This window comes from Branchiostoma floridae, chromosome 3, assembly GCF_000003815.2.
Source record: "Branchiostoma floridae strain S238N-H82 chromosome 3, Bfl_VNyyK, whole genome shotgun sequence".
Lineage (NCBI taxonomy): Eukaryota > Metazoa > Chordata > Leptocardii > Amphioxiformes > Branchiostomatidae > Branchiostoma > Branchiostoma floridae.
Window position 1 is genome coordinate 13,214,738 of NC_049981.1, and position 24,456 is coordinate 13,239,193.

Sequence of the window (24,456 nt, forward strand, 5' to 3'; positions counted from 1 at the left end):
CGCAAGCTTTGACGCTCTCTTGCAGTACCAAAACAAGTCGCTAGGAGGCCCATTATCGAACTTGACCTTCCTTTCTGTTTCCCCTACCTATCAACAAAATATCATTAGCATCCATGTAGAACATCTCGAGTTATCGTGTTAACAGACAAACGCAATTACATACAAAGCCAGCTACAGCACCATAGGTAAAAGCTAGCTAAACCATTCTCGCACATGACAATCCTTTACACAACCGCTACACACCTGCCAAATATCGTAGAAATCGCCCAGCTGCATTTTGAGTTATGCTTCTCGAAACAAACCTCGAAAAAATACAAAGGTCGCTGCTGTACCGTAGGAAAACGCCAGGTAAACCATTTTCAAACTAGGCATGCCTTTCGACAACCCCTACACACCTACAAAAAAATCAAAAAGTTCCATCCACAATTTCTCGACTTATATGCTGTTGACCTACATACAGACCCAAGTAAGCAATCTTATAATCTTCGCTGGCGAAGATAATTAAATCTTCTGGTGTTAACATGGATACTAAAAGGTGCGAATACAGGTCGTTTCGTTACATGGTCTTTTCGTTACACGTCATTTCGTTACACATGAAGTCATTTCGTTACACCATGATTAGTCATTTCGTTACATCACGAAGTCATTTCGTTACATCACGAAGTCATTTCGTTACATCACGAAGTCATTTCGTTACAGATTAATGTCAGGCCGTTATAGTACTTCTTACTACAAATGTATTACTTTTCGTGGTAACAAAAAGCCGGGACTCAAAATTCAATTTCTTTTTCTTGTTTTTCGGCAGATATTGAACGCCGCTAAGCGCTGGAGGCGCTGACGGGCCACGCTGCATGTCGGCTTGAACGGTCATCTGAACCAAGGAGAGATTACACATAATATATCTGTTATGTAGTAACTTGATCATTTATCATATATGCTGTGATGTGTACAATAAATCACGATTAGATGCCTTTAGTATCGTTGATATACTAGTACAGCGCGCGCAGTAAAGACCTATTGTTGTTTAATAGACCGGCGGGCACGCACTTTCGTAGGCTTCTGGTCCGTTCGGCGCCGACAAAATGCCTATAAAACGATATCCAATACCCCTTCAAGGAAAAAATTCAGGCTTATATCTCTCTGTAAATATGGGAGAGATAAACTCTTCACCTTCTTGTGTACAACTTGTGTCCACAAATTATACGCTGAAAGTTTAAAACTTAGCACCGTCTTTCACGCTGAATATAATTCAAAATGGCGCCCGCGTCGCTTGTTTTGGCGTGGGTTATGCCGTCAGCCTGTGCGGCAAATGATTGTGTCATTGCGACATAGCAGATGTTCTTCTACTTCTACATGGTATGGACAGAAACCTATGGACAGTTTGTGCCAGTTTAGAAGGAGAAAATATAATGTTTCCGTACATTTCCTACAACCAAGCAGCTTACAACGCACACAAATATTTTCCTTTGTCGAGAACTGATGCTAGACCGTCATGCATTGCATGACGCAAGGGTTCATTGTCCTCCTTCCCACCACGTACGTAGTACTGTAATAGTGAATGCCGTAATAGTATACAGGACAAAGGTCGGTGGGGAACCCAAATGGTACAATAGTCTTGTTGTGTATTTTTGACTGAATATAAATATGAAAGATTCAATGCAAAGTCGGGTCAAGATACATTACAGCAACGTTCTTCTAAATGGTACATCTTCCACACATGATTTGGGGGGCGTCATGAAGTGCTGTATTATTATAAAATAGTAGCGTGATCTTACAAAACAAATTTACATCGCAACTGCTATACATACATCGCAACATCATATACATAAATACATCGCAACATTCTATACAGGAGTCGCAAAATGTTGAACATACTAGTACTATATACCATTTTAGGAATATGTACGAAAATACATATTAATTAAGAATGAAGTTGTTACGAATGATAAAACATTCTACCAAAGTGTTTGACACTTGACACTTTGCCTGCCATGCCGTTTAGACAAGTTTGGAAAATGAGTTTCATAAAATAACAAGAGGTTTTTCATTGTTGATATACAATACATCATGAATAATGTTTTACAAAGAGAACTACGCTTGGATTTTCAAAGTTCATAAAGACGCGCCTGACAGCGTCCTTTTGGGTGTTTAATTTAAAGACAATGCCTTTCGGAACTCTTGGGTGTGCAAGACAACTTACCTTTGCCTTACCTGTTACTTGTGATGCAAATAGGTACCTTCATGTATGAAAGACTGTTGTTTCAGTCGGCACCTTCTATAAGAAAAGTCGGCTATTTACAGGGAAAGGGTCTTTTGTAAAACAATATACCGACGCGGCAGACAAAATTCCTTCTGCCTTTAAATGGAGCAAGATACCTCAGCGATTCATTCTATTCGACCATGGCTTCATGCGTTGTGTGCAATGACACAGTTAGAGATAGACAACACTGCCTACAATGTGACGAGTGCTTGGGGTGGCAGCACAGAGTGTGCCGTTCAGGTAGGCAATTGCACTTGTTTTATTTACCTCTCCTGTCCGTACCGCTATAGTAGGATATATGTAAGAGGTTGAATAAGAGAGTAATGCAAGTGGTTTTATAACAGACCCAACAGACTATCTTTGGAATACTATACACGACATGATTAGACAGGACATTCAAAATATTGTTATCTATCTCATGTTTTATTTCATGTTCTATAGTCGTGGGTGCTCTATAGTGGTTTAGTCTCAACTCTAATGGAAAAACAACATTGACAGCATTATAGTAATTTGTACTACAAAAGGAAAGATACATTTAAATTCTAGAATAGATCATATTGCATTGTCATTGTCATTTATTGGTTTCCATTTATTATATACTTGCATTGATGTGCAGAACCACAGGGAGAATAGCAAACATTTTTTGTGTGCCTTGTATTGACAATTTCTTTTTCTTTTTTTAACGTTTAAGGTATATCACAAGCTCTGTACAGACAGATTGTCCGAGGAGAAGCTGATCTTGGAGTTTGGGCCTGCAACAACTGCCGTACCCCTGCAGAGAACGACGCGGACATCACTGATCCACCCACGTTGATCGACGACCCACCAATCTCCCCTGCGTCCCGATCGGCGAACAACGAGACGATGGAGGATTCTTTGGAGGAATCTGCGTTGGAGGAGATGGAGATCGACGAGCAGCCAGTGCCCCGTACCTACGAAGTTGTGGAGGGCGCTTCAAAGAAGGGGAAACCTCAGCTGATCGACAACCTTGGGTACAGGTTCGGTGTTCAGCGTAACCCGCCCAGCGGAACTGTTCACTGGACCTGTACTTTCCGCCCGAAGGTCGACCCTTGCAAAGCCAGCGTGAAGGAGCGAGACGGCGTGTTCGAGGCTGGACCCCACGAGCACAACCACGGACCCGACGTCGGCGCCGCGACAGCAGCTAAGATCGCGGCTCGGGTGAAGAAGGAGGCGGAAGGAGACCTCTTCAAATCGGCGGCAGTTATCGTCAACGACGTGTTGCTGGAGGAGCTTGGTGACGGGCCCTGCCCAGCACTGAGCAAGCCCGAACACCTGGCGAGAGCTGCCAACCGCCGCAGACAGAAGCTCAGGCCAGACGAGCCGAAGGACCTGAACTTCGAAGTTGACGAGGACTTCGTACCGCCATCTTTCCTGAAGGGGGATGTCCGAGTTCGCTGCGGGGACAGCGAACGTCGCCACCTAATCTTGGCTACGGACACTCAGGTCAAACACCTGGGCGACGCCAAGACCTGGTACTTAGACGGGACCTTCAAGCTGTGCCGGGCGCCCTTCATGCAGTTATTCACCATCAGCGTTTTTATCAGGAAAGATGACTGCATGAAGAGCGTCCTCATGGTGTTCGTCCTAATGAGTAGGAGGGAGAAAAAAGACTACAAGAAGGTTCTTAAGAAGATTCTGGACATCCTGCCTGGGCCACCGAACGTCAAACGAGCCATGATGGACTTTGAGAAGGCCATGTGGCCGGCCATGAGACAAGTTCTGCCTGACGTCCACCTGACTGGGTGCATGTTTCACTGGACGCAGTGTGTGTTCAGGAAAATCCAAGAGGTCGGGCTGCAGACGACATACCTCCGGAAAGGCAGCACCTACAAGTACCTCAGGATGGCAATGTCGCTGCCTTTCCTGCCCGAAGATCAGATCGAGACTGAATGGGAGGCCCTGAAAGCACAGGCATCAACCCCTCATCGCCCTGGCTGACTACATAGACAGGAACTGGATCGAGTCATCTATGCACCCTCCGGCCACCTGGAGCATATTCAAGAAGACCATCCGCACAAACAACGATGTTGAAGGATGGCATAACGCCCTCAACAAGAGAGCCACCGGGAAGAGCAATCTTCCGTTCTACTTGCTGGTCCCCCACCTCCAGAAGGAAGCGGCCCTGGTGCACCTGAACATCCGCCTTGTCAAAGACAAGAAACTGTCGCGAACACAAAGGAAGGGCAGCAGGATAGCACAAGAAAAGATCTTCGAGCTGTGGACCCAGTACGAGACCGGACAGAAGACTGCCCGCGAACTGCTCTCAGCGTGCAGCCACTACTGCCCTGAACCGGCACGCCATTTCGTAGGGTAACAAAGTTTCACAGGACAATTTTCAGCTTGTAAATATTGATTTCCTTTTGCCGATTTTGACAAACATCTTTCTATTGTAAAGTTGTACATACTGACTTGTAAATTACCGATTTGTCGCAATCTATCTATGTATAATGTAATGTGTATTTCAAACTTGCATGACGATTGTAGGGAAGTCTTGTCATATGTATATGTAATATAATGTAAATATTGATTTCCTTTTGCCGATTTTGACAAACATTTTTTTCCATTGTAAAGTTTTACATACTGACGTTAGTAGGGCAGTCTTGTCATATGTAAATTGTAATATGTAAATGTGCCAATAAGTTGTCAATAAGGGACTTGTAAAAACTGATTTCCTTTTACCGATTTTGACAAACATTTTTTCCATTGTTAAGTTGTACATAGTGACTTGTATAAGTTGTAATTAGTTGTAATAACCTGTAATTACTGTGATTACGATAGTATCAGGCACTTTTGAATATTGATTCTCTTTTGTCGATTTTGACAATAAAATTTTGTTTTCATTTTCACAGTTGACAGTTTCGTTGTTTCATTTCAAGTATATCGAATAGCAGTCATCTAGAGTCAATTGCTTCAGAGTACTACACAGTTAAGATAAGATAACCAGACTGGACTCGAGGCAAGGGTTTGCTACCACCTACCACGTATGGGCTATGACGTCCGCTTGCAATCGCTGTGCATGCTGGGATAGCCGACCCAGTCGGGCCGCCATCTTGGATCGGAGCCGAGCCGAGCCGCAAATTATTCCCCGACTTACCTTTCCCGAAATTCGCATTTCCCCGGTAAAAACTTAATCGAATACCCTTTCTAGAAGATATAGAAACATTGAACAGTGTTAGTAGAGAGATATGAGAAACAGGGACGTGTTAGGGATGAATGATATGTGTCTATAGTATTGGTATCACGGAACGGAACAAAACCGAACGATAAAAAACAAACAATAACCAAAACCAAACGTAAAATTGAGTGTCCTGTCACGTCTCTAATGTCAACCAAGGAAGATCAACCTGAAAAAGATAACAGGAAAACACTTATAGCGTTTAACATGCGACCAAGATAGGATAATAATCAAGTGTAACGAAATGACCATCCCATGTGTAACGAAATAACCTTCCCATGTGTAACGAAATGACTTCGTACGTAACGAATCGACTGTAACGAAAAGGCGATGTAACGAAACGACCGGTTACCAAAGGTGCACTATACAATACAATACAAAGCAATATGAATCAAACTAAGCCTAGGATAGGATTTCAATGTTACCAGCAAAATTTGGGATTGACATTGATAAGTTATAAGGCCTAAAACATTACTTATAAGTTTTTATTCATGACTTTTTCTTCAGTGTAGGAGAGAGCAAGCTGAAATTGAAAAGTCAGAACTTATATACTAGTACATAGGAAAAAGACAAATTTTATTCTTACCAGAAACTCAAATTATTTTAAGATGATTTGATCAATAACATCTTATGTGTATTTGTATGTTGTTTTTGTCTTCTCTTGCATTAGATTTTCAAAAGATGCAAATCTGACTTATTTTACTTAGCTTCCAGCATTCAAAGAATGTTCTGTAATCTGCAATTCATTTGTTTCCTGCTAGGAGCTCTCCCATTCGTTCCACTGAACATTATCGTCTTGTTTTGTTACAGCCATGGACCCTTCCCAGTTGAAAGCCCGACTCGTGTCCATGGCACCACAACAGGCTCCAATCAACACGAACGCTCTCCGAATGAGGGGACCAACCAAAGCACAGATGAATACCAGAGCCCAGCCCGTTGCACCCAAGCTCGAACCTTTGGTATATGATGATTTATATGTACACGTCCCCAACAGTGATTTCTTAAGCATTGCATGTTTTATTCATTTTGACCTTAAGTCTGTGTGTACTTGTTATAAAGACTTATTACATTATTGATGTGGAACATACAATAGAAAACAGAGGTTACTACTACTGTTTGCATTCAATTTGTCTTTTCAATTGTCTTATCTAGCACTGGCACACCAGTGTTAGATAAACTGTTGTGAAATTCAATACGAGCACACAGAGTAGAAACAAGTTTGTAACCTGTTATGTGTTACTAATACAACTATGACCTGTGTATCCACAGCCCATGCTGCAGGCACACCAGGAACGGAACCAGCCAGCGTACATTCACCAAGTAGCGCGACAGTCCTTACTCGCTCAGGGGAAGATCGTTCCTTCTCCCGTAGCCAATGGCAAGGCTCGTCCCACATCGTCAGGCAAGAGGCGTAAGCTTCACACAGTGGATCCGTTAGAGCCTCCGCCCACGACGACCTCTCCACTGCCTGACCTGCCTGATCACCTACAGCACAAACAGGTAAGTTGCTATACTGAAGTCTGAAGCTGGTTTTTGGCGACATCTCATGTGCAAAGCTGATGATGCTGTGCAATCATTTTTGTGCTGTAAAAATTCAAAACTGTATAACTTTGTTGACATCAGTACATGTATATATCTATGTGCTGTTTTTTTGTTGCTATTTAACATGCATATTTCAGAGTGAAGGAAGTTTTGTTTGTATGATTGTATGCATAACAGATAAACAGCTTTAAGGCAGAGCACGCAAGCAAATCCCTGCACTTATTGATAAATTTGGTGGGTTGCCTAACATGTTCAAAGTGTGACTCTCAACACATGCAAGAGAGCAATATATCTATAGGTTGTTTCTGTTGTCTAACACAATATTACTGTTGTTTAAGTGCTAACGATCCTGACATGTGTTCCTTCCAGGCTGCCATGAATGGTGCTGCAAATGGCGAGGTTCCACCAACCATCTCCCCCACACCACCGAAAGAGCCCCGCCCATCCAGCGCTGGCCGTCGTCTGCACACCAGGGGGGCAACCATTGCTTCCCCCAAGGTAATGAAGAAATTCTACTTAATCTCAATCATTTGCACAGTAGAAGCAGTTTTATTACCCCATTTGCGAGTGTATTTTGTGCAGTTATCCGAATGGTGCAACAATGCGAAGTTATCCAGCTAGACCGCACTGGTTTGGGATTTGGGGATTTGGGGATCCCAAGCAATTAATAGAAGGTTGCGGTAATCCGTCGCGCCATTAAGTAACTGGCTTTTAGCATAAACAAAATAATTCAAGACACATTTTGACATTTCCAATGGTTACACCTGCAACACAACTGTATAGAGCTGCTCTTTTTCTGTGAATTCCCAGTCTGAATATTGTTTGTTTGTCATTGACAGGTCCAGGATATCACCGATCTGGTGGAGTCTGGTTTCAGAGATATCCCACAGATTGTCCAGCTTGTCCGACAGAAACCAGGCATCGGCTTCCTGTACATGACGCCGGCTGTGGCACACTCCTCCATCGAGTACAACCCGTACAACCTCAAGTAAGGACAACCATCATGTCTTGGTTGTACATGCACATATAAAAAAAACAGCGATATCAAGTTGTTCTTGGTCAATTGCCTGTTTCTGAGGATACAAAAGCATGTCATCATTCTGTGCAGTACACACAAATCTATAAAGTTATCAGTAGCAATCCACTTTTCTTGTCTGAAGAACCATCTAACAGATGTTGGTCAGTGTACAATCTACTGATGCCTCCCAGAAAAACATTTTTGTTCAAAACTTATCAATGAAAATGAACTGTGCTCTGCAGGATTGTCAGCCACGAGAACATCGACCGTAACGACTACTCCACGATCAGTCAGAAAGGCGTGACACACGTTCAGGGAGGGGAGGCAGAGTTCACTGACCTCGACCGCTGGGAACAGGAGCACGGGTACTACCAACAGCTCATCAAGATCCCCGTGTTCTACCTCTTCCGCAAATGGAAGGCCTTCACAACATGGAGGAAAAACGTTCGCCACAAGAAAATCATGCAGTGCCGCAAGAGGCTCAATGAAAACCTCTTCATTGTCAATGCGGTATGTTTTATTTAAAAATTTGTATTAAGGTTGACAAATACTGAAATAGTCACAATTAGGTTTACCATAATATTTTGGAATTCAGCAGATATGAAGAAAGTTTATTAGTCCATAGGCTTGCTAGTGATACTGTACAGTCTTTGAATTGTACATATTCCTGTTGTCTTGTATATCAGAATTCTGTTCACTACATTCAGTAAGCAGATCCAACTGCTCATTGTGACATGTGATAGCACCTGTCCTTGGTGCTGAACACCAACTTGCTTGATCCTGAAGAATAAGGCATTAACTATTTCAAGTTAATACTACAGGTATTTTATGTTATGTTATTTTTGTTATGTCAGTGGGACTGGTTTACAATGTAGTATGGGTAAGGGGATGAAGTAAGGGGATGAAGTCTCTAATCCATCTCTAATTGCCTCGTCCAACATTTTGCTATTGTCTGTTTCTCAGTCGTTACGCCCAGCACTGCTGAATGTGCGAGAGATGTGCTACAGGATCAGTGACATGGGTCTGTGTAAGGTGGAGAAGGGTCGCACCTACACACTAGAGGACTTCCGCCAGGCGCAGATTACACAGCTTAATGAGGTGAGGTAGTGATAACAGCAAGGTCGTCACAATCTACGAATCCTAAATTTTTGTATGAATAGCTTAAATTTCTTTGTACAAAATGAAGAATATACAAACAAAGAATGACAATGATCATCTTCATAACTGTGATCAAGCAAGCTTGGTACCAAATGATAGAAAATAGCAATTATATGGTAATATTCGGTTCTTGTAAGTTTTGCCACTAGCATGTCAGTGCATGTATGTATCAGTATGACAGTGTATAATTGATGTAATTAATGAGAAGTTTTTGATTACACATACATTTGTATATCAGTCAGTGATTTAGTTATGCCGTTGTTGATACAGGTTGCTGGCCGACTGTCAGAGTTCAGAGATCTCGTGAAGGAAGTTGTGCGTAGCGCTTGCAGAACAGCACTGTTGGAGGCCGGCTTCACACCGGATGACTACTTCTACGACACTGACACGCCAGGGGGATACCCAGGTATGTCCTGAATCAGTCTGAACCACTATATGATACCAACCCCACAGTGTTGTGCTTAGGTACGAGCATGGTATTTAAAGCTTTTTCACATTTGTAATCAAATTGTATTTGCAGACCTGCTCAAACATTAATAGCTGTATCAAATGTTTTGAAAATCTTCCATAATCTCATAAATGTTGAAAACAAATGTTTTGTGGCAAGTCCATAAGAGTGAAGGTATTTTGTAGTTTAATTGTCATGCATTAAAAGTGACTTCTCTATGTGTTTCTGAACAATTGTTCAATGGCAGATTGGTGACTTTTACAGTAAAACCTGTAATGTTTTACTATTTGCTAATGGGTGCCGCCATCTTGATTTTTTTCTCACATTCTTCTCTTTGTGTGTACAGAGGATGGAGGCCTGGCCCCAGGGACAGCCATGTCCAGCATGCTGCTTCAGAGTGACATGGACATCTACGGTGATGCTCCAGATAAGATGACTTACACAGAACAGGCCAACAAGAGAAGTCACTGCAGGTACAACTCTCTCTTACAGCATCTTTATTTAGCACTGAATTGACCAGAGCTAAATACCTGGGTCTTAAAAATTTCTATCTCAAGGAAACTACCATAAGGAGACTATCAAAAGCTAGAAGTAAAGTGATGAAAATTTCTCACAAAATATTTCAAAACCAATCTTTTGCATATGGAATATATAATATTTATTCATGCCACTGTTGTGTGCATGTAATTTGAGGCATCCATATGTAGATTTAAGTCATTCAGCAGCGCAGCATCAATAAGGTAAATTATTTTATATAGTAGAAGCCACTTAAAGGCCATGCAGGTGTACCCTGGGCAAAGCACTAAGGAAGTACTCCCTACTGTGACCATCCCAGCAGCTAGAGTGGTGAATTGACCCCTATAAATACATAAACTAATAAACATCCCAGACTGTCTACGCGCTGGAAACAAAGGCAGGGACAGATTAGCATAAAATACTGGTCAAAAATTCAAATATTTTTCTCTACTGGTTTTCAAGGAAACACTATCAAACCCTGCAGAATGATCCAGATAGTTGTAACAAAGTTACATAATCGAGGTCCTAATAACAGTGACTTTCAAATATTGGGAAATCAACCTTGTGTTCAAATTGAAACTTTCAACTCTGCTTTGCCAGCTTTGTATCAAAGTGTCTTTTTGTATCTACAACACATAATTGCAACTTGAAAATCTTCCTTATAACTGAATTAGCTCTGATATTCATGTGTCTAATATGGCTAATAATGTGGTGTCTATTTGTAAGCGTACCAACAGGGGCTATGTAGACTGTACAGTTGTAACTGTCAGTTATGTCTCAGAGTACCAGAGTAAGACAAGCCAGCATTTTCATTGCTTTATTTTCTGGGTTAGGTAAAGCTTTATGTATAATCATACTTCAATACATTATGTAGTATCCTAATATCAAAATTGAATTGAAAATAAACTTGTGTTGGTCAGGGGTCTCAGCCAGCCTTCCCCGATGTGAACTCCACCACAGTCAACAGAAGACTGAACTCTAGTAGTTTACGTTAGCCGAATTTATTGGGTGGTTTTATAGTATGGGGTTGCCAGCGTACTAAGTGAAATTATCTGCATGGTGCAACAATGCAAAGTTATCCAGCTGAACCGTCCTGGTTTGTGATTTTGTGATTCTGTGCAATTAACGGAAAATCTGTTGTGCAGTTAACTGACTTCTACTGTACTTTAAGCTTGCATTTCAAGACCTTTTGTTGCTCTATAATAAATCCAAACTGTTTTTTCCAGACGGCTGACATGTTTTATCCGGCTGGCTGACTACCTGGTGGTGAACACCATGCACGTCCTGGCAGTCAACTCTGTCTCCACACTACTGAACTACCTGACAGAACAGCTACAGAACACGCCCACACAGGCCATCATACAGGGATGGGTCGACGACATCCGACAGGAGCCGCGCGATGAAGAGGAGGATGAGGTTGAGATTGACAAGAAGGTAGTTTTCCTAACCTCTGTCTTATACACCTGTCTGACAACTAAATTGGTAATAATGATGATAGCTATTGTACAGTTGCTTTACTAGGCGTATGGATGGATAGATTAGTTCATAAATTTCAGTTGATGGTAATGCTATGTGGATCACAGTAATGCGTGTTTCCTTTGAGGCTTTGACTGTGATTTTACATTCATTCTTTTCTTTACGATCAGTATTATTTGTATGAACTGCATATCATCTGTAGAAATGCTAAAATATAGTCTCCCATTGAACTTGATTTTAAAAAAGAGTAAACAAGCAGCTGATAATGAATAAATGAGTGGATATAAAAATCAATGAATGAATGAATGAATGAATGAGTAGATAGATGAATAAGTGATTAGATGGATGGACAATTGAATAAATGAGTGAATGAGTAACTGAATGAGTCCATAAAGTAGGGGACTATGAGTAAATGGATGAAAGACTGAATGAATTGATGAATGAGCATGTGAATGAATTATTACTTCATAAACATACCTGTATATCCTCTGTATCCCCAGACTGAGACCCAGACTGTAGTGAGTGGAGTACTGGGAGAGGAGACTGAGGCTGTTCTCCCTCCCCTGTTTGTGACAGAGTTCCAGCTCAACACGACTCACATCGACTTCCAACCTGACCTCAGCGACTTTCAGGAGGGGCAGGGAGAGGTACAGTACATTACTGACATGTTTATGGAGTTGTCACTGCGTTCGTAGCAAAGAAATCTAGATTTTATATCAGGATGAAGGACTTAAAACAGGTGATTTATAATAAACATAGAGCTATAGTACAATGCTTGACATTCTTCCAGCACAAAGGTATACACAGATCAAATTCGCAATGACCACTGTCGCCTGCTTCAGAATCAATTGATCTTAATATTATGTACTGTGATTACTACCAACACAGAACCATGAAAAACATAGAACTGTTGAAAGATACCTTATAGCATGTTTACATTTATATCATTATGACATTAAAAATTGTCCTTCATGTGCCTTGGTAATTGTTGGTTAAATTGTAATGTATGATATGACAGTGATTTATCACAGTCATGTAATTTATACAGGAAATATGGAGAGATAAACATGTAGTTTGTTGCACTGTATCTCTCTAGGTGATTCGGAGGTTCCAGGATGCAGTATTGTCCGTTGCCAACCTCGTGCCAGATTCATACTTTGATGCTTTCACCAGGTCAGTTATGCTGTTAATCTCTTATGTTAGAGATGGGGCTTTATTTTGTTATCTGCAGAAACCATTTTCTATCTATCTTATGAAAAAGCTGTAAGGACTTTGTACACTTAAGTACATGTTCATGTATTTTTAACAACAACAAAAGAAAACATTTGAAAACATATTGAATTTGTTTTTATCTGTTATGAATGGTATTATTTACAATTGTTGCATAATGTAGCTTGATTTGTTGATGAAATGAATTAATGTTAGAGAGTTAATGGTTATATTCAGCACCAAGGACAGCATCAGTAATCTATTTCCTATAATTGTGCAAAGCCTATAGAAAGTAATTATTTTGTGTAAAATGATACTAATAATGTTATGTGTGTTGTTTCTCTCCAGGCCCATCATAAACAACAAGTTTGAGGAGAAAACCTGTGGGGAGGGGCCTAGCCTGGCCACCATGTTTGAGGACGACAAACACTTACAGGGAATCATCCACAACATCAGGGTAAGTAGTAAACCTACTGTCACAAACAACCAATGACATTCCACTCATTCATAACTGGATTAGAACAGGGACTTGCATTTATTGTTTTGCAGGAAAGATGGCATTGTCCACACATCAGACCTGAATTAAGTCTAGCTCTTTGATTGGTCAACAGCAATCATGTGATACTTTGTATTGACCATACCCAGCACGTCACCGGAACGTACTGCGCCTGCGCAAACCCTGGTAGTTTGGGGCTTGGTTTGGTCAACGTTGCATTAAAATCCCGCTTGTTGCACAGTATATGTTAGAGACATGGTTTCGTGTAAAACGTACACGGAGTTTTACCCTTATATACGCACGTACTTTCTTAAATGCGGCCCTTTAGTAAACCGGGGGTTTAGCATGTCTATACTTTTCGCGCAGGCGCAGTACGTTCCGGTGACGTGCTACCATACCCATCCAATGACAATAGACTTGAGTTCATGTCAGCTACATGTATTTGATTGGTTAACAGGCATCATGCGATGGAACTCAAGCATTCAGCATAAATGGAAGCATTTGAGAGAGCTATTTATAAACCTAGAAATAAGCACAGTTGATCCAGTATATGGACGTCTTAATGTTTTTTTTTTCAGGAATCCGTCAGTGCAGCATTTGCTGCATGCAGTCAGTATGCAGAGGCTCTGGAACCATTCAGGCTCTTCTTCCAGGAGAATGAAGCTCTGGACCTCACAGCCATCAAAGAGCAAGACCATGGTATGCACACTTAAATCAGTAATTGATTCATATTGTTTTGGCTAGGTTTGACATTCTTTTTAGATGTTACAAGTAGTGCATGTTTTACAGATTGTTTGATTTAAGTCTGAAATGCAAAGACTTTTTCCTGTAACATAACTTTTGAAAAGCCTAACTAAATCACAATTGTAGCAGCCTTTCCACTCAAGAGGGTCCAATCAGCCCGACAGCAAGAGATTATGTCACCCTGACTTTTAAACAGCACCGCAGCTTCAGCACTGAGGACAGACCCCTTGTCAGTCATACATCCTTAGTGCTGGTTTTCTTTTCTATGGGACTGGAGTTATCAATACAGTATAAGTATGTCTGCCATGATCTCTACTTACCTTGATTGTAAGGATCTGGGGGTAACTATTGCTGTATTTTTGCAGATGTAGCATTCTTTGCGGAGTCCCTGCAGCGTTACCACCGCCAACATCGCGAGGCAGTCGCCATAGCCGTACAGCAGGCCCTGGGTATGCTGATGGTGGACGCCAAAAAACTCAAGAGCGACCTGATCCCGTCTCCACTCCGCTGCTTGGACGTAAGGACATGACATAACATAACATGGCTCCAAATTTCTGTCAAGTACCATATAATTGTGATGATTTGGGAGATTTTAGGACAGTTTCTGACAACTATGTTACAAAACAGATCATTGCTTATAAAGCAAACCTTTAAGCTTGGACACTTTATTCTTGTGACCCATTTAAGAGCATTGCAGTTCTTACTCACTTACAGTCATTTCTGTACCTTCGCGCAGATCACACAATATAATAGATTATGGTTGTATTGCTGTTTTCCTTAACCATACTTTAAGTAATTTATGGGAGGCTAGCTAGAAACAAGATGTAAATCTTCCAAAATGCACCAATTTCTGTATTTGTTCTAGACTAGTAAAAATCTGATAAATGATAACTACCAAATGTAAACTCCTGCAGATGTGATATGCATGGGTATTTTTTCCAGGTGATCAATGAACTGCTGCCAGTGTTGTCCAAGAAGAAGATGGATGCAGTGATAGCAGAGTCCCAGGATGCTCAGTACAAACTGGAGATTGTTCCCACCACTACTGTGGAGTTTGTGGAGAGCCTCACCTTCCTGGATGAGATACAGGACAGGGTGGGTCTCACTCTCACAGTCTCAGTTTTTTGGCAACACCTCTGGAAGGATCCATCCATACTCAGTCTCAAAATTTTGTTTAGCTTTTTGATTGTTAGCATCATGTATAACATGCAAAAGAAACCAGGAAAACAATTTTCCATAGACTAAACAAAAGATAAAGAATGTATCAACACCGGGAATTGTGCTGCAGTACTATAGAAAGCCACTAGAAGGCCCATTATCAAACTTGACCTTCTTTTCTCAACCCTACCCACCTACCATATATCGTAAGAATCCATTTGCAGCTTCTGTTTGCTGTTATCAAATAGCACCTTCTTTGCAAAGATAAGAATTTCTTTTTTCTATAAATTTAATGGTTTATACGGGTTCTCAAAGCTACAGATTTCTGCCCGTGCATATATAATGATATGGGCATTCAAGACTGCCTATAACTATGATATGTGTGTTTACAGATTGACGGACTAGATGATGAGGCCAGCATTGTGACAGAGATGTACAACCTGATTGAGAAATACAAGGTGCCGACACCTCCAGAGGACTTTGCTGTATACCAGACCCTGCGCTCAACGGTTTCAGGTACTTTTAAATCAGTCTGTCTGTGTATTTGTGTGTGGTCCTTCAGAGGAGTTTTAACAGACTCTGAGGTTCTTTAGTTCTTAGTGAAACCTTTCTCATCTCTGCTTGCCTTGTATTGGAAAGATTCTCTAGCTTGAATATTTTCCACTAAAAAAGAAGCAAGAATGTATAAGATGAATTTTCAGACACCATGCCACACTTGTCACATAACTGTCTCTCACCACACAATTCTTATTTTCTCCAATCAGGAGTACGGAACTGCATAGACAAAGCTGTGAGCGAGAGGGACGCCAACATTGACAAGTTCTGTACACACATGGACAAGGACATTGTAGAGCTTGGAAAGGAAGTCCGTACAGTCAAGCAGGAGGCACAGGTGAGAGATATCCACCTCTTGGGAACTGACACAGACATGGATACCAGTATCTTGATGGTACCTGTCCTTGGTGCTGAACTATTGTGTTGCAGATCTTACTTCACAATAACTTTTGATTTTATTCCTTCAGGATCCAAATATCCTAGACATCGGCTCGGACAAGGAGAAGACCATTGTACGTCTTCAGAACATGATGGGACAGATGGAGGACCTGCAGAAGAGAGCCTTCCAGTACAAGACATACCAGAAGAACTTCAAGGTAAGCCTGAGTCGAGACGGAGGACGCTGCAAGATATCTGCCAGATTTTATCCACTAATAAAGTCACATGTCAGTAAACTATAGAATGAATTGGTTTAGTCCTAGACCATTCACAAAGACTGGTGGTGCTGTACATGTACATGTATGCACTATAAAAATTTGGAAATTACGTATACAGTTAAGATTTGTCTTCATAATTCAAGCCTTTTATTTTACAAACATAATTTCAACTAAGGACCTTCTATCATGTTAATTTTTTAAACCCATGGTATGCAACTGTCACAACTTTTTGGTAACCTGTGTGTAATACGAACATGTACTTGTATGAAGAAATCAAAGGTGAATTTTTGACTTTCAAATCTTTATATTTGTAGGTTGAAGTGACCAGGTTTGATGAACTAGAGGAGGCCCATGCTGAACTGAAACTGAAGCAGCTGCTGTGGGTATCCATCGGGGAGTGGGACAATCTACTCAAAGAGTGGTTTGAGGTAAACTGGTCAATTTGCACATTGTTTTCTTAGTTTTAAATGCTTGTGTTTCAAAAACCTGGTTTTCCTAGTCTGAGAAATATTGTAAAATAGAATTGATTACAAGGAAATGTGGTAGTAGTGTGCTCAAAAAGTCCTTGTGTTGTGATCCATTGAAATGCAAATAGGGACACCAAGATGGCAGTCAGCACCTTTCTGCTTCATTGATATGGTAAGTGAGTGTAAACATCTTATTTATGTTGGGCTGTCTGTTTCAGATGGAATTTGAGGCCATTGACCCAGAGAACCTGAACCAAGTGGTGACCAAGTACAGCAAGTCTGTGTACCAGCTGGAGAAGGGCCTGCCACCAAACAGTGTGGTGCCTTTCCTCAAGGAGAAGGTGGAGTCCATGAGGGAAAAGGTGGGTACAGACAACACGTCTCTAAAACAGTGCAGTTTCTGTGTGTTCTTCCAGAGGGCGCTCTAAGTCTGAGTCTGCCATTCTCTAATTGCCTTGTTCAGTCATCCATCCATTTACTGATTCAGTCATTCATTCATTCATTCATTCCTTTCTTGATTCATTATTCATTGATTGATTTGTCGTACAGTCCAACCTGCCCAAGAACACCACTTAATGACTGATAAAATCTGGTGTATGTGGAGTTTGTCACTCTGGACAGGATTCTGTCAATGGTAAAGATTATCAAAGGGACCACCAAAAAAGTGGTCCTTTTGTAGAGGCGGTCACTTATACACGTATGACTGTGCTAGAATCTTGATAGCAAACCCCAGATGGTTTTAACAAAGTTAGATCTTTAAAATGCTAAGAACTATAAAAAGTTACATCCATTAGTCCCTATATTAGGTTAATGAAGAACTGTCATTGTAGTTTTTAAGTTCCTTGAACTTCATGTGTCTCTCAGGTGCCAACCATCACCAACCTGAGGAACCCTGCCCTGAAGCAGCGCCACTGGGAAATCATTGAGACCATCCTTAACCACAAGTTCACTGCCGAGGACCCCCTGACCTTGGAGAAGCTGGTTGACCTTGAGGCGTTTGACCATGAGACTGAGCTTGAGGAGGTGTCTGGTCAGGCATCAGGAGAAGCAGCACTAGAAACCATGCTGAAAAAGGTAAGTGGTATACAGAGAAATTGGGGCATAAAAGCACTGAAATCTACCAAAATACACTGAAAAACATTGGAAAATGACCTTAATTACTGTCAAATGGAAAGTTATGTCCGGGTGTTTCTTCCAATCAAGGCCATTTTCAGTCGATATGAGATCAGATAGAGGTACCAACCTAAGATGGCGGCTGCCTCAAACTTTATAGCATTTCCTCTTGTCTTGAGTTTGTAAATGCTGATAATGATGTTGCTGAGGTTGGAGTTCTCTTTTAACAAGATAGTACATATGACAAAAGCTACATACAAGAACTGATATTATGCCTACTCCACACAGGTGGAAGACTCATGGAAGACTACAGAGTTCATTGTCCTGCCACATCGTGACTCGAAAGACGTGTTCATCCTGGGTGGGACTGATGACATCCAGGTTGTCCTTGACGACAGCATCGTGAACGTGTCCACCATTGCCAGCTCACGCCACGTCGGGCCCATTAAGCCTCGCGTGGACGAGTGGGACAGAAACCTGCGTCTCTTCAGTGACACCTTGGTACGTACCACAAAAATAAGCTTGTGTATGCCTTTCTCTTTATCACTTATATTCCTGAAATCATTGCAATGTTATATTGTAAGTTGCAAGCAGCAAAGTACATGGTGGTTACCACTGGACTAACAGCCCCTGCCATAGTGCTTGCAGTGCTGTGTAGCCCAAGGGTTATATGAATAGAAATAGGCAATGTATGAAAATGATTGGAAGGGAGAACAGAAGCTTCAAAGGCAATTTCAGTTTTTCGCATGTAGAGGTCTGTATAAAACCTTGGGCTGAATATGTATCAGTATGTTGCTGATGTGTGTATTGTATTGTTCCACCAGGATGAGTGGATGACATGCCAGCGGAACTGGCTGTACCTGGAGTCCATCTTCAGTGCTCCAGACATCCAGAGACAGCTTCCAGCTGAAGCTAAGATGTTCATGACAGTTGACAAGGTAGGTTTAGGCTCTGACAATCAAGACTTGTACAGTTTTCCACGCATAAAACTGTTGATAATGCCAAAACTGCTTAAAAGTACCATAAATCTTTTTTTATGCCTAATTTTCCACATAAGATACTGTTGTTCTTTTTTAAAGATAATTTTTATTGATTTTCAAAGAACATAAAACACATACAAACACATGTATGGCACGTAAATAATAAACAGAATGACACGTGAAAAACTATAGAACTAATGATTGAAATAAAGTGACGGTGGTGACAAATAAAGTTCTAGAAGTTGTACCCCAATTACCATTGCAGCAATACATAATGTATAAGACATATCAAATTAAATATAACCAATTATAGATAACCATAAGATACTGTTTGTTGCTCAAAGTGTGGAGATGATGGAGACAATGTCTATTTTTCATAACTGTAAACTTTTCTTCAAAGATTTTTATTAGCAAATCAACTTTTAAAACCTGTAATTCATAGATATTCTTGCATGAAAGATAAAGGGATTACTTTTTAGACAGCTCTGTTCAAGTTTCTGGAACTGGAACTGGAACTGCAGCTAGTAGCTAACAAAAACCCTTTCTGTTGTGTCTGTTGCAGTCCTGGAAAGAAGTGATGAGGAAAGTCAACCGCCTGCCCAATGCACTCCGAGCAGGTACCCAGCCCGGCCTACTGGAGACCTTCAAGAACAACAATGCCCTGTTAGAACAGATCCAGAAGTGTCTGGAACAGTATCTGGAGTCTAAGAGAGTGGTCTTCCCCAGGTAACTTTTAAGTGCTTACTGCTTGTTTGCCATATTTTAAGTTCACTGACAATAATCACTTCTCCATCATTATGCTGGCATTTTCATGGTCTTATTACTATCAGTTTCTGTGCAAACTAAAAAATACCAGTAAATTTTGTTCACTGTGAGTGGTGTTCACAAACAAATCATTGTTCCCATCTGGTTTCTGTTTTGCATAGGTTCTACTTCTTGTCCAATGACGAGTTGTTGGAGATCCTGGCACAGACAAGAAACCCACACGCTGTCCAGCCTCACCTCAGGAAGTGCTTTGACGCCATTGGTAAGATGCTACACACAGTTATTTTGTGTTACTTAGCAGGACATGTGAGTTTGAATAGATGTGTATTTGTCAAACATGGTGTCAGAAGTGGGATAAGGTGCTGCTCAACTCATTGTGACCATGTGGATGTATTACAGCACGTCTGGAGTTTGGAACCCAGGCCGTCTCCCCCGGAGACGGGAAGACCACGCCCACCGGGGACAAGGAAGATGACGGCCCCAAGACTGTCAGCACCAACGACATCCTGGCTATGCTGTCTCCTGAAGGAGAGAGGGTGCCGCTGGGCAAGGTATGACAAATATGCAGAAAAGTCTGTTAGTAGTGTTCAAAGTATCAGTTTTCCCTGCTTCTGTCCTTTCATCATTTGAAGAAACTTTGTTGGTCATTCCAACGGTGTGTCCATTTTTTTTTTTTAAATGTACATTTGTCCTGGGAAAAATGATACCTGGAAGTCAGCATGGGTTTGACAAAATGAAATCTAAAGGTTGGGAAAAGCCTGACTATTCTCATGAAGCCAGTTGGGATGAAAATTTAGCTCCTAAAGCAAAACTGCACACTTTTTTACTTGTTTTTCAATGTACCATCTCTCTCTCAAGGGTTTGAAGGCTCGAGGCAACGTTGAGGAGTGGCTGGGTAAGGTTGAGGAAGCCATGGTGTCGTCACTGCGCAAACTGACCAAGAACTCCATCAACGACTTTACCACGCGGCCGCGCCACGAGTGGGTCATCCATCATGCTTCTCAGGTCTGTCTGCTCTGTAGTTTGTCATTTTTGCAAGACTGTCAAAGGTTGGTCTGTTCTCTGGCTGTAACTGGAAGCTGGCAATGCCTGATCAAACAGTTTGATCAGGCTTGTTAAATAAAGGCTATAATTACCCGTCTCGAGGGTATGATTGTAACATTTTTTGGCAAAGCCTTGGGACGGATTTGATGAGATCATCAAACTGGGCAACTTGTTATCGAAGATGTCTAGTCCTATTTATCAAGTAAAAAATTGTATTTTTTTATACCGCAGGATGTTATCTAATATATCATGTATGTAGGATTGACTTTCTCTTTCTATGTTGCAGGTTGTCCTGAATGTGTCCCAGACCATGTGGTGCCGGGACCTGACAGAAGCACTGACCTGCGATGGAGACAGACAGAAAGCACTACAGGAACAGGAGGACAAGAACTTTGCGGTAAGAACATCTCTCTTGTCATTAATCTTTAATTTGTCTGACACATTGAGCACATATGACTGACACATAAATTTAGCTTTAACATGGATGATTTTTACTGATGTCAGTGTCATTTGTTTTCTTTTCCAGCAACTGAACCGATTGGCCGAGCTGGTCCGTGGAGAGCTGCCTAAGCTGACCCGGAACATCTTGGGCGCCCTCATCACTATTGATGTCCACGCTCGTGACATTGTGACCGACATGGTGAAGGCAGAGGTAATGGGAGAATTATTTACATCTCAGTGTATCCATCGCCTTCTGATACCCGTTTATCCATTCAAAACATTATCTTGTTGGGTAAAGCCTTTCAGAGTTATGAATTCATTTGCTTTTGTACTATTTGTTGATATATTGCTGCTGCTTCTTTGTACTTTATTTCCTAACAGAAGACAGGCATTATTACAGTTAACTTAGGGTACACTTCTTGGATCTTAAATGAAACTTTTTTCACTAGTTTGGAGTTCTTTATGCTTCAGGTTTGCTCAGCTAGTATTTCCCTATTTTATAGGTTGACAGTGTGAACAGTTTTGACTGGCAGAAGGTGCTGCGCTACTATTGGGACCTGGACCTGGACAACAGCGTTGTACGCTGTTCCTCCTCCTTTTACATCTCTGGTCACGAGTACCTCGGTGCTTGTCCGCGTTTGGTCATCACGCCTCTCACTGTAAGTAAAAGTGTTTCCTCTCAATTTTCACTGATTGATACAATACAGTGAATTGATCACTTTTCTTGCATTGCTTGATGTGAAAGTGGTGTAATACATGTTACAAGAAGTGGTAGCACTGTACACAAGTCTGCCTATAGACTACATACCTAAAAGATTCCTTGAGATGTCCTTAGATGCATTCTTTTAGTAGCACTCAGGACCTGTGTGTGACAAGTCTTTGATTTGAAAATTCTGAGGAAACAGTTATCTGATTGACATTCTTACTATAGATAAGTATGTAATAGTATAATGTCTTAAAAAGACAATTTTTTGTAATTCTCATATCTTAAAACTTGTTTAAGTGTGATGTAAGTCCTCTGACCCTGTGTGTTTTTCCAGGACAAATGTTACCTGTGTCTGATGGGAGCACTCCAGTTAGACTTGGGCGGGGCTCCAGCAGGCCCTGCAGGGACAGGCAAGACTGAGTCTACCAAGGATCTCGCCAAGGCTCTGTCCAAGCAGTGTGTTGTCTTCAACTGCTCTGAAGGTAAACAAATCAGGTCATTTAGAAAAACAGAGTTCAAAACTAGTGAAAGCAAACTGTTTTTGTATACCTTTTGTAGCTTTACTTTTTCTTTCATTCATATTTTGTCAGCATGTCTCTGCTGGAGTTTGTGGTTTTAAAAGAGGGCTTGCAGAGGAATGGGGACAAAGTGACCATATTAACATATCTGTTACAACATCAAGAACATTAACCTTCTTCTTGCTGCAGTTGCCTTTTAATATTCTGTTCATCACAGGTTAATGCAGCATGAAAAAGGTTAATATGTACAAAACCATCATACTAAAGAGTAATCGAAAAATACTAAAACTTGAATGATAAAGAAAAAAAAAAAAAAAAAAATAATTAAGAAATGTTAGAAAAGACTCATCCATTCTGTGTGCTGTTTTCTGTAGGTCTGGACTTTAAGATGATGGGTCGGTTCTTCTCTGGCCTGGCCCAGTCTGGTGCCTGGTGCTGCTTTGATGAGTTCAACAGAATTGACATCGAGGTGTTGTCTGTGATCGCACAACAGCTGCTGACCATCAGAAATGCCAAAACAGCAAAGGTAAAGTTGTCTCTGTGTCATAGATGAAAAATTTTAGGCTTGAAAGGTTGTCAAGACTCCTCAATACCTTTAAACCCATTTGTTGTGCAAACGCTTGATTGCTAAGTTTGAATATTGTTATGTCTTGATATTTAGTTTTTGTGTATGTATGACTTTAGATTTGGCAAGGGCGTAGTTTTCTATGATGATTCTAGTATTTCCTGTAATATATTGGCCTCCTCTTATTTGTTGAGTTTAAAGAATTTGCCTAAGATTACTTGATTTGTTTAGTTTTACCTTAAAGTTTGTAGTCTTTGACTGCAATTTTCTGTTAGTGTATCTATGTACCTATCTGTCAATAAACCAACATCAATTGAATGAAAATGGCATTCCCAATTGAGATGTCCAAATTCAATTGTAACAAAAATTCCTGATTAGCACATGTATATGAAAATATCTTTTACATTTTTACAAGGTCATTTGCTGTTGTGTGCATGACTTGTTTATTATGGAGCGTATTCTTAACATCCTGTCTTGATCAATCCCAGGTTTCCCGCTTCATGTTTGAGGGGCGTGAGATCAAGCTGGACCCGACCTGTGCCGCCTTCATCACCATGAACCCCGGCTATGCAGGCCGTACTGAGCTGCCAGACAACCTGAAGGCTCTCTTCAGGCCCTTCGCCATGATGGTGCCCGACTATGGTTAGAGTTGACTCTTTCTTGTCAACTTTCAGCATTTGACTTGCAGTTGGCATTTGCATCATATGAGAAACTTAGACATCATTCCACTGATGACACATCATTTATCATTTTATATTCATTTGTGTATTGTATTTTCTCTGAGATAATTTCAATCATAGATCCATGCATTCATTCATGCATCCATGCATCCGTCCATCCATCCATCCATCCATCCATCCATCCATTCCTTCCTTCGTCTCCTCATTCCTCGTGTGTTTCCCATCTGTGTCCTGCAGGTCTGATTGCAGAGGTGATCCTGTACTCTGAAGGGTTTGAGTCGTCCCGCCCCCTTGCTAAGAAGATGGTACAGATGTACAAGCTGTGCTCCGAGCAGCTGTCCCAGCAGGACCATTATGACTTCGGGATGAGAGCTGTCAAGTCTGTCCTGGTCATGGCAGGGTCCCTAAAGAGAGAGAACCCTGACAAACCCGAGGACGTTGTACTGATTCGAGCCTTGCGCGACTCAAATTTGCCAAAATTCCTGAAAAACGACGCCCAGCTTTTCCAGGTTTGTTCAAGATGGGATACAAGTTGCCATTCTTTGTTTCTTTTTAAGTATTATGTATTGTATATATACCTATGTGGCCATAATGCAGCTAGTTATCAGATTGACAGTGTAAGGTTGCGAGTTTCATGCATATATCATGAAATATATCAACTTTGAGTTATTTTGCAGTTATTTTTTTCCCACTAGGAGAAGAAGAGGTATTACTTTCACTGTTTTTCTAATTCGCAAAACGGTAA

At 41.1% G+C, this 24,456-nt stretch overlaps 2 protein-coding genes across 2 annotated transcripts in view; both read left to right on the plus strand.

The window, feature by feature from the left end:
• LOC118411702 (dynein heavy chain 6, axonemal-like) overlaps positions 1 to 24,332 on the plus strand; it is a 27,970-nt gene extending 3,638 nt beyond the window's left edge. Inside the window, exons 3-37 of the mRNA XM_035814181.1 lie at positions 6,267 to 6,415; positions 6,726 to 6,956; positions 7,368 to 7,496; positions 7,838 to 7,986; positions 8,259 to 8,526; positions 8,980 to 9,114; positions 9,445 to 9,580; positions 9,969 to 10,095; positions 11,365 to 11,572; positions 12,115 to 12,261; positions 12,711 to 12,787; positions 13,172 to 13,280; positions 13,898 to 14,018; positions 14,429 to 14,580; positions 15,006 to 15,158; positions 15,614 to 15,737; positions 15,986 to 16,113; positions 16,244 to 16,372; positions 16,747 to 16,860; positions 17,118 to 17,261; positions 17,764 to 17,973; positions 18,301 to 18,513; positions 18,837 to 18,950; positions 19,555 to 19,718; positions 19,919 to 20,019; positions 20,157 to 20,308; positions 20,616 to 20,762; positions 21,088 to 21,198; positions 21,328 to 21,453; positions 21,746 to 21,901; positions 22,283 to 22,430; positions 22,841 to 22,992; positions 23,520 to 23,673; positions 23,949 to 24,220; positions 24,309 to 24,332. Of these exons, the coding sequence (XP_035670074.1) occupies positions 6,267 to 6,415; positions 6,726 to 6,956; positions 7,368 to 7,496; positions 7,838 to 7,986; positions 8,259 to 8,526; positions 8,980 to 9,114; positions 9,445 to 9,580; positions 9,969 to 10,095; positions 11,365 to 11,572; positions 12,115 to 12,261; positions 12,711 to 12,787; positions 13,172 to 13,280; positions 13,898 to 14,018; positions 14,429 to 14,580; positions 15,006 to 15,158; positions 15,614 to 15,737; positions 15,986 to 16,113; positions 16,244 to 16,372; positions 16,747 to 16,860; positions 17,118 to 17,261; positions 17,764 to 17,973; positions 18,301 to 18,513; positions 18,837 to 18,950; positions 19,555 to 19,718; positions 19,919 to 20,019; positions 20,157 to 20,308; positions 20,616 to 20,762; positions 21,088 to 21,198; positions 21,328 to 21,453; positions 21,746 to 21,901; positions 22,283 to 22,430; positions 22,841 to 22,992; positions 23,520 to 23,673; positions 23,949 to 24,220; positions 24,309 to 24,332 (5,174 nt within the window). The remainder of the gene's footprint in view (positions 1 to 6,266; positions 6,416 to 6,725; positions 6,957 to 7,367; positions 7,497 to 7,837; positions 7,987 to 8,258; positions 8,527 to 8,979; positions 9,115 to 9,444; positions 9,581 to 9,968; positions 10,096 to 11,364; positions 11,573 to 12,114; positions 12,262 to 12,710; positions 12,788 to 13,171; positions 13,281 to 13,897; positions 14,019 to 14,428; positions 14,581 to 15,005; positions 15,159 to 15,613; positions 15,738 to 15,985; positions 16,114 to 16,243; positions 16,373 to 16,746; positions 16,861 to 17,117; positions 17,262 to 17,763; positions 17,974 to 18,300; positions 18,514 to 18,836; positions 18,951 to 19,554; positions 19,719 to 19,918; positions 20,020 to 20,156; positions 20,309 to 20,615; positions 20,763 to 21,087; positions 21,199 to 21,327; positions 21,454 to 21,745; positions 21,902 to 22,282; positions 22,431 to 22,840; positions 22,993 to 23,519; positions 23,674 to 23,948; positions 24,221 to 24,308) is intronic.
• LOC118412295 lies at positions 2,050 to 5,000 on the plus strand. Its single transcript, XM_035815078.1, has 2 exons — positions 2,050 to 2,500; positions 2,952 to 5,000. Exons 1-2 carry the CDS (start codon positions 2,401 to 2,403, stop codon positions 4,217 to 4,219), a joined length of 1,368 nt encoding a protein of 455 aa, XP_035670971.1. The 5' UTR covers positions 2,050 to 2,400; the 3' UTR covers positions 4,220 to 5,000.
• Positions 24,333 to 24,456: the final 124 nt, after the last annotated feature.

Coding starts and splice junctions, on each gene's coding strand:
- LOC118412295 (XM_035815078.1), top strand. CDS start 2,401: ATGGCTTCATGCGTTGTGTGCAATGACACAGTTAGAGATAGACAACAC. Junction 2,501..2,951: donor GCACAGAGTGTGCCGTTCAG/GTAGGCAATTGC, acceptor TTAACGTTTAAG/GTATATCACAAGCTCTGTAC.